The 13,714-nt window shown below is 41.0% G+C and overlaps 1 protein-coding gene across 3 annotated transcripts in view; it reads left to right on the forward strand.

Moving 5' to 3' along the window:
• C7H3orf67 (chromosome 7 C3orf67 homolog) overlaps positions 1-13,714 on the forward strand; it is a 205,600-nt gene that overhangs the window by 148,624 nt on the left and 43,262 nt on the right. For all 3 annotated transcript variants that reach the window (XM_030569153.1, XM_030569155.1, XM_030569154.1), the window contains one exon: positions 6,911-7,114. In XM_030569153.1, the coding sequence (XP_030425013.1) occupies positions 6,911-7,114 (204 nt within the window). The remainder of the gene's footprint in view (positions 1-6,910; positions 7,115-13,714) is intronic.

Consider the following 13,714-nt stretch of genomic DNA (forward strand, 5'->3'; position numbering starts at 1 on the left):
CTGAGCCTCTAGCTATTATCTTTGGGAAATCATGGGAGACGGGGGAGATTCCAGAAGACTGGAAGGGGGCAAATATAGTGCCCATCTATAAAAAGGGAAATAAAAACAACCCGGGAAACTACAGACCAGTTAGTTTAACTTCTGTGCCAGGGAAGATAATGGAGCAGGTAATCAAAGATATCATCTGCAAACACTTGGAAGGTGGTAAGGTGATAGGGAATAGCCAGCATGGATTTGTAAAGAACAAATCATGTAAAACAATCTGATAGCGTTCTTTGATAGGATAACGAGCCTTGTGGATAAGGGAGAAGCGGTGGATGTGATATACCTAGACTTTAGTAAGGCATTTGATACAGTTTCGCATGATATTCTTATAGATAAGCTAGGAAAGTACAATTTAGATGGGGCTACTATAAGGTGGGTGCATAACTGGCTGGATAACCGTACTCAGAGAGTAGTTGTTAATGGCTCCCAATCCTGCTGGAAAGGTATAACAAGTGGGGTTCCGCAGGGGTCTGTTTTGGGACCGGTTCTGTTCAATATCTTCATCAACGATTTAGATGTTGGCATAGAAAGTACGCTTATTAAGTTTGCGGACGATACCAAACTGGGAGGGATTGCAACTGCTCTGGAGGACAGGGTCAAAATTCAAAACGATCTGGACAAATTGGAGAAATGGTCTGAGGTAAACAGGATGAAGTTCAATAAAGATAAATGCAAAGTGCTCCACTTAGGAAGGAACAATCAGTTTCACACATACAGAATGGGAAGAGACTGTCTAGGAAGGAGTATGGCAGAAAGAGATCTAGGGGTCAGAGTGTACCACAAGCTTAATATGAGTGAACAGTGTGATACTGTTGCAAAAAAAGCAAACATGATTCTGGGATGCATTAACAGGTGTGTTGTAAACAAGACACGAGAAGTCATTCTTCCGCTTTACTCTGCGCTGGTTAGGCCTCAACTGGAGTATTGTGTCCAGTTCTGGGCACCGCATTTCAAGAAAGATGTGGAGAAATTGGAGAGGGTCCAGAGAAGAGCAACAAGAATGATTAAAGGTCTTGAGAACATGACCTATGAAGGAAGGCTGAAGGAACTGGGTTTGTTTAGTTTGGAAAAGAGAAGACTGAGAGGGGACATGATAGCAGTTTTCAGGTATCTAAAAGGGTGTCATCAGGAGGAGGGAGAAAACTTGTTCACCTTAGCCTCCAATGATAGAACAAGAAGCAATGGGCTTAAACTGCAGCAAGGGAGATTTAGGCTGGACATTAGGAAAAAGTTCCTAACTGTCAGGGTAGTCAAACACTGGAATAGATTGCCTAGGGAAGTTGTGGAATCTCCATCGCTGGAGATATTTAAGAGTAGGTTAGATAAATGTCTATCGGGGATGGTCTAGACAGTATTTGGTCCTGCCATGAGGGCAGGGGACTGGACTCGATGACCTCTCGAGGTCCCTTCCAGTCCTAGAGTCTATGAGTCTACGAGTCATTACATACATCTTTAAACTGAAAAAATGCCTTTAAATAACAGGTTTTGTCAATCCAGCAAAAGTTTAGGAACTTATTAAATGTTTCATATCATAAGGAGAGGATATACAGAAACACAAGATAAACTTTTAATTACTAACTGAAGTATTCAGCTTAGAAAAATGTAAGTGCATAGCAAAAATATGTGTACATCAAAATTGCCTTATAAAATACAAAGTGAACTTCATTTCAAATTCAATTTTCAAATTCTCTCTTTGAAAATCAACTAAGAAATGATGAATCCTATCAAAGTGTTATGTGGTAGGCATCTGAAACAACAAATAGCAGTTTCCCCTTAATTAAAGGGGGAGGGGTAGTGAACATTATATTATTTGTGCGCTGAAAGAGACTGCAGGTGTTTCATGAGTTCATGCCATCTGAATAACTCCATGCCAGTAAGTCACTACATAAAAGGATTGTCGAACATGGTGGAATTTCGTATAAAATTATCAAGTGATATAAAACAAAAAGTTCATCAGTGGGAAAATTGACAGAAAAGCAGGGTTTTTTGCTGGTGTCTTGATGTTCAGATTGTTGCATATGTATTATATTCTGTAAGGGTCTAGAGAATCTGGTTTGTGCTATTGTAGGATTAGAGCTTAAAATACCATGTTTGGGACAATTGTTACCCAGAAGTCTTTAAAAATAGATTAGAAAGACTGTCGGATGCAAAAATTCCTGGATTAAAATGTGTCTAGGTAAAGCTAGTTCACAAAGGTGAGTAGAGGGCCAGCCCTAGACCAACGAGTGCCACAGGCAAGGAGCGTCTTTGGCAGCCCCCTCTCCAGTCGTTAAACTTTTGGATACCTTATTTTTATTGCATTTGTAGCCTATTTCACAACTTTGCATGCTTTACATGCACAATTTATATGCCTGACTTATCCCTCTCATATAAGATGATAAATTTGCACTCTAGGATCTGTAAATATGTATTTATATCCCACTGACTAGCAATGCCCCACCCCATATATACCCAGGAGGGAATGGCTGGCCACATACCAGGAGGTTCGAGGAAAATGTAGTGCTCAGAAAGTCTGGAAGGTTCCATGAGATTCTATAAACGTCCAGAACGTTCTAGGAGGTTAGCAAAAAATGAATCCATATACAGAATACATAAAACATTCTATTTTCCCTTTTGTCACTAACAACAAAAATAGGTTGCGTGGGTCACCTGCAACTAAATCTGGCCCCGGGTGAGTATCATCTCCTCAGGTAGGAGATCTTATCCAGTTCATCAGAGAAGTATAGATAAAATTGATTCAACTTCTGTGCAATAGTATGAAACCAAAGTAATCTCCCCGATCAGGACAAATATAGCTAGTTCTGCATTGATTTCCTAAAAGTCACTGGTTAACCATAAATGCTTGAGACATCTGACTATTCTGAACATACAAAAGATTGTTTAAGTCCCATTACTTTTCCACATTGGACTTAACAAGGGAATTCTTGTAGATCACGTTTAACCTCAAGTGATAACAGTAATCTTGCATGTTCACATCCCCAGGGCCAGCGCTTGCATTTAGGCAGCTTAGGCAATCGCCTAGGGCTCCAGCATTATTAGGAGGCGGCATTTTGCCGGAGGGGGAGGCAGGCAGCTCCAGTGGAGCTGCTGCAGTGGTGCCTGCGGAGGGTCCACTGGTCCGCGGCTCCGGTGGAGCTGCCGCAGTCATGCCTGTGGATGGTCGGCTGCTCGCGCTGCTGCGCTGGACCTCCCGCAGGCACGAACTGCGGCAGCTCCATCGGAGCCACAGGAGCAGCTGACCGTCCGTGGGCAGGACTGCGGAGCCGGGGGACCAGCGTGCGGGGCGGTGAAATAGCCGTGCACCTAGGGTGCTCAAACCCCTAGCGCCGGTCCTGCACATCCCTGACTCCTGGGTTCTGCAATGATGTAAAATCTTATGGACCATGGAAGACTTGGCAAGACTACCTGGCTGGCTGTGTCAGAAAATAGCATCCCAGTGTTTAAGACTATTTTGTAGGAAAATCTGTTAATCCAAAGATGTGTTCTCTACAGAGGAATATGGCAAAAGGCTTGAGATGTGTGATTAAAAATTGAGATTTTTTTAGCAGTAAGGCTTTAGAATTAGATGTCATCTCCTAGTGCCCTTCCATTATAAACCCTGTATTGCAGTAATATTTTGACCATCTCAGATCACTTCAGAATGAAACTTGGCTTGCTGGTTGTCAGGTTGCAAGCACATTTCTTTTCCCCCTTTCAAAAATTCTTTAAATTGATTCTGCTATTTTGATGCAAATCTCCTTTGGATCAGAGTGTCAAGCACTTTTTGACAGTGATGAAAGAAGCTTGGACTGAAAAAAACATTTTAATACAAAATTTACACCTTTTAAAATAGGTTAACATAAATTTATTACTAAAACTGCCTTTCCCAACTGCAAAAGCTTCTCCAGGTGCTTTACAATATAAGACACTCTAAAAACAAACACTCTGTAAAAATGTTAATAAATTGTATACAAACGAAGCAAATTGAGGTCGTCCAACACAAGACAAAAGGCTAGCAGAGGTGGTGGGTAAATAGATATGGGCAAAAAGACAATAAATACAATAAGAGGAGCAAAGGTGAAAGACACAAAGAAGGCCAAAATTATATAATTGCTTATAAACTTGGGGAAATGGAGAGGGCTTATTTGGTGGTTGTGTGTTTCAGAAAAACTGCAAAATGTGTGTATACGTGCACTTGAAGAAACAAAAAGCTGAAAAACTCTAGATCAAAGTATTTGAAATGCTTTTTGGGGCAGGAACTTTGGCATTTTAAATGAGGCTGGAGGGATACCTGCTTCCCAAAACAGGAAATCTGAGAACTAATGGGGACTTCTGAAGCTTTCATTTCATTCAAAGGTGGGTTTTCCTTTGATTTTTCAAAGAACTTTTTATTGGAGCTTCAAAAGTAACTGAAAAATTTTTACTTAAAAAGTTAATCCAAAATAAAGGCGAAGATTTCAGGTACTTTAAATTCCTACAATATAGTGTAGTGCTGCAGCACACTTCAGTGGCTGCACCACAAAGTGATTTAGTAATTGTAGTGCAGTTACTATGAACAGATCTTAACACCAGAAGTAACAATTGCTGTCATCCTTACTAGTAATTTCACCAGTGATGTTTTGGCAACCTCTCACATGACAGGCAGTCCCATCAGGCTGGATTTGAGGCAAACTAGTGAGGCAGTGCAAGGAAACTTGCCTTGACACTTATATTGTGTTTGTTGTACTGAGAGACATATCAGCCTCCAGTGCCATCAAACTGGCACCTTCAATAAGCTTCACATTTGCTTTTAAACATTTCTGTAAACATCTAAAGGCCTGATTTATTAAAAGATGATATGGGCTCAGTTACTGGGCTCTGCAGATGCCTGAGATATACAAGTTTCAAAAGATTTTGCACACTGTCAGCAACTTCCCCTCTCTTTAAAGAGATCAAGAAAGAAAGGAAAATTGGATCTCCTAGATTTGTACCCATGCTGCTTAGCTTTTCACATGCAACCAACTGTAAAATGGATCACTTTCACTAGAGATGATTACATATCACTCAACAAAGACATTGATTTAGAGCTCCATGTGGTGCATTCCTCTGTCTTGAATGATTACTGGTACCTCTGAAAAAGAGTCCTTTACGGAGTACAGGGTCATTGACAGGAACAGCATTATTGTCCCTCTGCTCCCCTTCCATTCTAGATTTTATTGTTTTCAGGATCAGTTAGCTCAATGCAGAGCCAGACACTGCAGGATTATGAGGATAGTACACCACTTCCTCATAAAAATGAGTGCTGGGATATGGCCCTGTGTACTGAAGCACAACCACACAGCATGCAGCATACTACACAACAACAGAGGTAAGGGAAGTTTGGGTGAAGGACACAGGGGACAAACTCTTTTTTTACAAAATGATCACACAGCAAACATGACCTTACTTTTAACTCAGTTTCTAGAACGCTATTACTTTAATATTCGGTGGTCACCATTAAAGAGTCAACACCCAATGGTGTCCAAGATAATGTTGTTTCCTATTTTAATTACAGTGAAGAAATTATGGTCTCTATTGGCAAATGAAACATCTTTAAGGGTGATCACTATTTTACTATTATAATATGGAAAGTCTGAGCTAAATCTTTTGTAATTTTTGGATGCTATGCAGCAGTCAGGCTCAAAAACTAGAGGCAAATAAAGAGAACCCATTTATTATTTTTTTTAAACCTCATCTAATTAAGCTAATCTTAGAATTTTTGAGCCTGACAGTTGCATTAGCTCAAACTTTCCATATTATAACAGTTTTAAAAAAAATCCTGCAGTGCTCTCACTCCATTGATGGAGTCACAGTGCCCCAAATTATGCCCAGCAAAATGCACTCAACTCTAAAAATCACAATGCCAAAAAGCTGGAATCTACAAGGCCAAATATATTTCAGAACATCAAGAGCTTGTTGAGTTGACAACTAGTTATTTTCTGGTAGTTCATTCTTGAAAAAAGCTTTGTAAGCTGAAACATTTAAACTTGCTGCCCCCTCAACTTTTTCAAAAACAGCTAGTAAGTCAATGACAAATCTTTGATATGTGTCTCTTTGCCTGTTGTTATTATTGTCATTATTATTTATGTACAAGTAACAACCGCAAAGTGCTAGGTGGTATTCGCATACAGAAACCTTAGTTTTCTCTGAAAAGCCTATTTCAACACAGGTAATGGTGAGCTTTAACATTTCTGTCAGAGATTTCCATGTGTGCCACAGGTCAGCCTCACAAATGTAGTGCAGACCACACAATAGCTAATGGATGTTTGCAGCTTTTTAGAAATCCTATGAACCAGCCTCTTTTAAGTCATTAAAAACATGATGAACTAAAATGTACATTTTAAAATAAATGTCACTTTATGCTACCAAGTGGCCAATATATCTTTCCAGAATCCAGATCTGTCATAAAAACCCTGTGCTTGCTATGGTTTCTGTCAAATGACATACATTTTCATTTTTGTGACCTTTATGACATCATGGTAAACGTGTGGTTGAGTCCAAGTTAAGATTGGAATGTGGACATTTTAGATACCTTGATTTTTTTTTTTGTCTAAACCTTATTGTAGTCTATATCAGGAACAGCAGATTCACTACGCACTGTTGATTCAACCTACCCTCCATAGCATATTTGTTTTTATATTGCTTCTTATCTGTGAATCTGTGGAAGTATTTATGCTTGATCTTCATAGTGGCACCAGGAGTCTGTTCATTAACCCTATCTAACAAATATTTTGCTTTTCTCCTTCTAGGTTAGCTTCTTCTTGAAAAAATATTTAATGCGTATCCAAACGATCTGTTTTGTTCTTGTATTCTCTTTCATTAGCCTTCCTAGATTATTAAGTGTTGCATGTGCAATTTTATTTCATAGGAGTATGACTGGAGGAACTACCAGCCAAGCAGATTGAGTGCATCTGAACTACAGATGTTGGCTAGTATGAAGAGACAAGAAAACGAAGAGCTAGAGGATAATGGGATCTCACATGGACTGAGTGCATCTCAGATTGACAGCTGCAATGTCAGCATCAGTACAAGCAGTGATGACACAACAACCTGGAACTCTTGTCTCCCACCAGTAAGTTTAAACCGATCTTAGAGTGCTCTAAAAACATTTACATGAATGTTCAGTAAAAGTCTTCACCAATTTTGAGGTACAGTAGACTTTCTTAATTAAAATATCTGTGCGTATCAATACAATGGTAGCTCTCTCATACTTTAAGTGCTTTTGGCACCCATTAAAAAAAAATCATGAAAATGAACCAGCAGCCAACACACCAGCACCCTCCCCCACAAAAAATAAACCTATCTCTCTCCAAAGCCTGAGAAAATAAATAGCCTTTGCAGCATGCCATGATAGTGGGAACAACCTGCAGATATGCAATATGGGTTCTTAAATTCAGACTGGTTTCAGAAGTCAGACCCAAATATACCAGCCAACAGCTGGCTTGCATCTTGGACAATGGCAAACAATTATGTTTTTCTGATGGCACAATCTAACCACTCAGCAATGAGATGTTTAAAGGACAGGACATCATTTGTGTAGTCACAGAACAACGTTTCAGCAATCATACAAAGATACTTACAGAAGCTACCATAAAGTTATACAGCTTCTTAGTCCACTTATCTAAACACTTCTAGTTTTTCTTTAATAGACTCATAGACTTCAAGGCCAGAAGAGACCATCCCCATGACCAGTCCAGCAGTTCGCAGCCTGTGGGCCGCATGTGGCCCAATTAGCACACAGTTGCTACCCAGCTCAGCTGTGTGTTAAAGGCCGGCCCAATGGCCTCCCGGTGTTGGGAGTCCAGGGCTGCCACCTAGCCCTGCACAGTGGGGATCTGGGGTCCAGGGTTCCCGTCCGGCTCCGGGATCTGGTGCTGCCGCCTGGTCCCGCAAGCTCCAGGATTCAGGGCTGCCAGCTGGCCCCATGCGGTGGGGTCTGGCTGGCCCCACAGGGTAGGGGGTCCAGTGCAGGCAGCCTGCCAGCCCTGTTGGCAGATGTCGAGTCCAGGGTCACGGTTTGGACTGCCACTGCCCTGCCACCCAGCCCCTGTGGTCCAGATAACACATTGTGACCCGCATGTATTCCTGGCTGCCCGGCGCAGTGGGGTCCGGGTTGCCTCGCCACCCAGCAGTATGCCGTTTTGCGGCCCACAATGATAAAAAAAAAGTTGAGAACCACTGATTTTAGTCTGACCTCTTGCACATTGCAGGTTAGAGAACCCCACCCACCCATTCCTGTAATAGACCCCTAACCTCTGACTGAGTTACTGAAGCCCTCAAATCATGGTTTAAAGACTTCGAGTTACAGGGAATCCACCATTTTCACTAGTTTAAATCTGCAAGAGACCTGTTCCCCATGCTGGAGAGGAAAGCGAAAATCCTCCAGGATCTCTGCCAATCTGGAGGAAAATTCCTTCCCAACCCCAAATATTGCAGTCAGTTGGACCCTGAACATTTCTGCAAGACCCAAGAGCCAGACACATGGGAAAGAATTTTCTGTAGTAACTCATAGCCCTCCCCATCTAATGTCCCATCACCAGCCATTGGGGATATTTGCTACTAGCAGTCGCAGAACGGCTACAGAACGTTTCATCGTACCTTCCCCTCCATAAACTTACCAAGCTCAGTCTTGAAGCCAGTTAGGTTTTTTACCTGCACCTCCCCGCTTTGAAGGCTGTTCCAGAGCTTCGCTTCTCTGATGGTTAGAAACCTTCATCTAATTTCAAGCCTAAACTTGTTGATGTCCAGTTTATATCCATTTGTTCTTGTGTCCACATTGGCATTTAACTTTAATAACTCCTCTCCCTCCATGGTATTTATCCCTCTGATATATTTACAGAGAGCAATCACATCTCCCCTCAGCCTTCATTTGGTCAGCCTAAACAAGCCAAACTCTCCTTTCATAGGGAAGGTTTTCCATTCATTTGATCATCTTAGTGGCCCTTCCCTGCACCTGTTCCTGTTAGAACTCATCTTTTTTAAACATGGGAGACCAGAATTGCCCACAGTATTCCAGATGAGGTCTCACCAGTGCCTTGTATAATGGTACTAACACTTCCTTGTCTCTACTGGAAATACCTCACCTGATGCATCCTAAGATTGCATTAGCCCTTTTCATGTGCTTATCACATTGGTGGCTTATAGTCATCCTGTGATCAATCAATACACACAGGTCTTTCTCCTCCTTTGTCATTTTCAATTGGTAAATCCCCAGCTTATAGCAAAATTCTTATTAGTCTCTTAAGTGCATGACCTTGTGTCTTCCACTATTAAATTTCATCTCACTTCTATTACTCCAGGTTTCAAGGTCATCCCAATCTTTTTATATGATATTCCAGTCCTCCTCCATAATGGCAATACCTCCCAACTTTGTGTCATCCACAGATTTTATTAGCACAGTCCTACTTTTTGTGGCAAGGTACTAGTTGATGAAACCATAATAAACATTGAAAATGCCCTGTGGATAAGAAATAATGCAGAACAACCCTCCGGTGTAGGCCCAGTCTTGCATTAAGTGCACTGGGGCCAGTCCCCCACCATAAGTTATTGAGACCTGAGTAATGCTCTAATTTATGTATCTACCAGCAACCACAAGGGGCATATACATGGACTGGGATTTGCCATGTATGAGTCATTGTAGCAGTCTTCCATAATGCAGAGTTATTGTAACAGTCTTCCATAATGAGTGATCAATGCTGCATTATAGCTTTGTGGTGAACTAGAGAGTAGAGTTTTCAAGTGAACAGAAATGTATTGATAAATTTGTTACTGTCCTAATAAAAGTCTGATTTACAAACTAGTATTTTGGGGGAGGGCAGATAAACATAGCTTTCGTCTAATTGTTCGTAACACGCTGACACTGTGCACTTCCTTGCATCCCAAGTCCAACATACATTTTTCTACGTATTCACTTGATTAGACCCATGGAAAGAGCCTGATCCTTAAGTGTCTATTCACATGAGCAGTCCCATTGAGCTGAATGGAACTGCTTGTATGAGTAAGTCTGCAGGATTGGACCAGTAGGTTTCAGGTAAATGAAGAACATACAAAACTCATTAATTTTTGAAAAAGCAGCAAAGAATCCTGTGGCACCTTATAGACTAACAGACGTTTTGGAGCATGAGCTTTCGTGGGTGAATGCCCACTTCCTCAGATGCATGTAATGGAAATATCCAGGGGCAGGTATATATATGTGTGCTAGCAAGCAAGCTAGAGATAACGAGGTCAGTTCAATCAGGGAGGATGAGGCCCTGTTCTAGCAGTTGAGGTGTGGAAACCAAGAGAGGAGAAACTGGTTCTGTAATTGGCAAGCCATTCACAGTCTTTGTTCAGTCCTGAGCTGATGGTGTCAAATTTGCAGATGAACTGAAGCTCAGCAGTTTCTCTTTGAAGTCTGGTCCTGAAGTTTTTTTGCTGCAGGATGGCCACCTTAAGGCCTGCTATAGTGTGGCCAGGGAGGTTGAAGTGCTCTCCTACAGGTTTTTGTATATTGCCATTCCTAATGTCTGATTTGTGTCCATTTATCCTTTTCCGTAGAGACTGTCCAGTTTGGCCGATGTACATAGCAGAGGGGCATTGTTGGCATATGATGGCGTATATTACATTGGTGTACATTGGTCCCCTGCACATCCACCAATGTAATATACGCCATCATATGCCAGCAATGCCCCTCTGCTATGTACATCGGCCAAACTGGACAGTCTCTACGGAAAAGGATAAATGGACACAAATCAGACATTAGGAATGGCAATATACAAAAACCTGTAGGAGAGCACTTCAACCTCCCTGGCCACACTATAGCAGACCTTAAGGTGGCCATCCTGCAGCAAAAAAACTTCAGGACCAGACTTCAAAGAGAAACTGCTGAGCTTCAGTTCATCTGCAAATTTGACACCATCAGCTCAGGATTGAACAAAGACTGTGAATGGCTTGCCAATTACAGAACCAGTTTCTCCTCTCTTGGTATCCACACCTCAACTGCTAGAACAGGGCCTCATCCTCCCTGATTGAACTGACCTCGTTATCTCTAGCTTGCTTGCTAGCACACATATATATACCTGCCCCTGGATATTTCCATTACATGCATCTGAGGAAGTGGGTATTCACCCACGAAAGCTCATGCTCCAAAACGTCTGTTAGTCTATAAGGTGCCACAGGATTCTTTGCTGCTTTTACAGATCCAGACTAACACGGCTACCCTCTGATAATTAATTTTTGAGTAATTATCAGGAAATTGATACAGTTATTTAGACATCTCAAGTTTGGTTTTACATGTATTACACGATTAAAAGAGAGAAAATTTTTACTATAAAATGTACTTTTCCAATATTTAGCAAAGCATGGTGTAAATGCAAAGAGTGTTCTTTGATACCACTACTTTGATCATCTTCTGAACGTTTCAGACTAATATCTTCAGTTAAAAAAGTGTTTAGTCATTTAAAATTTTAATTAAATGTAGCTGTAGTTATTCAGAATAGTCTTTTGTAGCCATCTCTGTCTACGTAAATCAAGCCTGTAAGGAAATGTATTGAACTTTGGCAGAGACAGATTTTTCAGAGTTTCTAGATGAGGATTAAATTCAATTAAAAATAATATTTCAAACACCTGAAGCATGCAAGACCCAAGTAATGAATTTGGGAGTCTGATCTGTGCAGATTTGTGTAGTCATCTGCTCTACTCTCTGCAAAGTGGGCAGTGGGGTTTTAAGATTGTTAGATTGTAGTGGGAGGGTTTTTTTGTGTTGTTTTAGTTTAGAAAGTGAATGTAATGTTTCTGAAAAATGACAGCAGGACATCACTAGAAATGTTATGCAGTGTTGCTGTAGCCATGTCAGTCTCAGGATGTTAGCGAGATAAGTGGTATGAGGTCATATCTTTTATTGAACCAACGTCTGTTGGTGAAAGAGACAAGCTTTCAAGAGGCAGCTGAAGGAAGAGCTCTGTGTGGCTTGAAAGCTTGTCTTTCACCAACAGACATTGGTCCAATAAAGGAAATTACATCACCCACCTTGTATCACTAGAAATTGAAAGTCTTCATATACCCATCCAGCCCCTTCCTTACACTGCCCTAAGAACATACTTCAGCCTGAGCCTAGGGGAACATCCTGTAGTAATAATGTGGTAGTTTATATCTGTGCCCATTCATTCAATTATTGTTGTCTTTTCTGAGCTAGTTGCCAGGGTGCCATGTGGTGCCAATTGTGATCATAGCTTTTGGAGTGTGGACTTACATCTACTAGAAACTAGTCAGAAATCATTAACTCTTGTATACTTATGTATTTGGAAAGAAGGATAATGTACTTGTATCCCGTGAGGATGATGAATTATTTTGCAGTCCATTCGTAACTAAGGAGGATGTTAATCAGCACTATTAGGGATAAACGTTTTTAAAACATAACGTCTGGATAGCTTGCACCAATAGACCTAAAAGAGTTTGCTGAAGAGATCTCTGGCCTGCTGATGTTAATTTTTAAGAAATCTTGGAATGTTGGAGAAATGCCAGAAGGCTGGAAGAGTGCTAATGTTGTGCCAGTATTCCAAAAGAGCAGGCAGGATAATCCAGGTAATAGGCCATTTAAAATCCCTGGCAGGGCACATTGTCACAGATACCCCAAGTTGGTGGTATGTTCTATAATTAGATTTCACCAACCCGGTAACAAGTGAGAACTCCTGGATCACTGTACCAGTCTTACCATGGAGTCACAAACAGTCGCCTTGGACTCTCCAATCTATCTTGCCACCTGGACTGAGTGATGATGGTCACTTACACCAAAAATCACATCACATTTAGGTTGCTCCCAGACCCAAAGACTAGTCATTTGCCCCAGATTCATTGGTACCTTAGATTTGACACCAAAGACAACAGTGGTAGCCAATTATATAGTAAACTCACTAAAGGTTTCTTTGCTAAGAAAAGGAAATGAGAGTTATTGAGAGATCAAAGCAGGCAAAGTATATGTACAGGTGAGTCACAGTCTGTAATTCCAAATGGCAGCAGAGATGTAGTAATCTGCCAGTTTTCCAAAAGTCTTTCAGGACTGCCCAGAGTAACTCTTTGTTCAGTTATTCCACCCTGTTAGAATCCAAACAGTCCAGAGATGAAGGATCTTTCCCTGAATCCCTACTTACAGCTTCTCACAGAAAACAATCTGACAGGGTCACCACCCACGTTGGCTCTTCCTTTGATGATGGAGAATGAGGAATGCATTTAGAGTCTTTGACCTCCAGTTATCACAGACAAACAGCACTTGCTTTGAAATTAGCGCTTTTCTGTTAAATTTTTTCATTTGACTTCCACAAGGCTTCTTTCTTGTTCGATGGGTCATTTAATTACAGGGGTATACATAATGTAAATGTTTGCTACTACATTCTAATAGGATACAGGTAAGTGAAAACAATGCAAGTAACATCCTGTTAGTTTTCATGGAGTGTAAACACCAAATACACTCTTATCCATTTAACAATCACTTTGATTTATGCTAATAAGTGAATTGGCCTGGCTTCCAGCCATCATTTGTAAACATTCCATGAGCCTGGGGCTTTGGCATGAGCTGACACCTAGTCTGCCAGCGGCCCAATGAAATTACATGGTTGGTTGCTAAAGGTAGTTTTGTAACGGTAATTAATATACTTAGGATTTAGTATCATATGACATTTTCATTAAGAAATTAGCA

This window comes from Gopherus evgoodei, chromosome 7 (genome assembly GCF_007399415.2).
Source record: "Gopherus evgoodei ecotype Sinaloan lineage chromosome 7, rGopEvg1_v1.p, whole genome shotgun sequence".
Lineage (NCBI taxonomy): Eukaryota > Metazoa > Chordata > Testudines > Testudinidae > Gopherus > Gopherus evgoodei.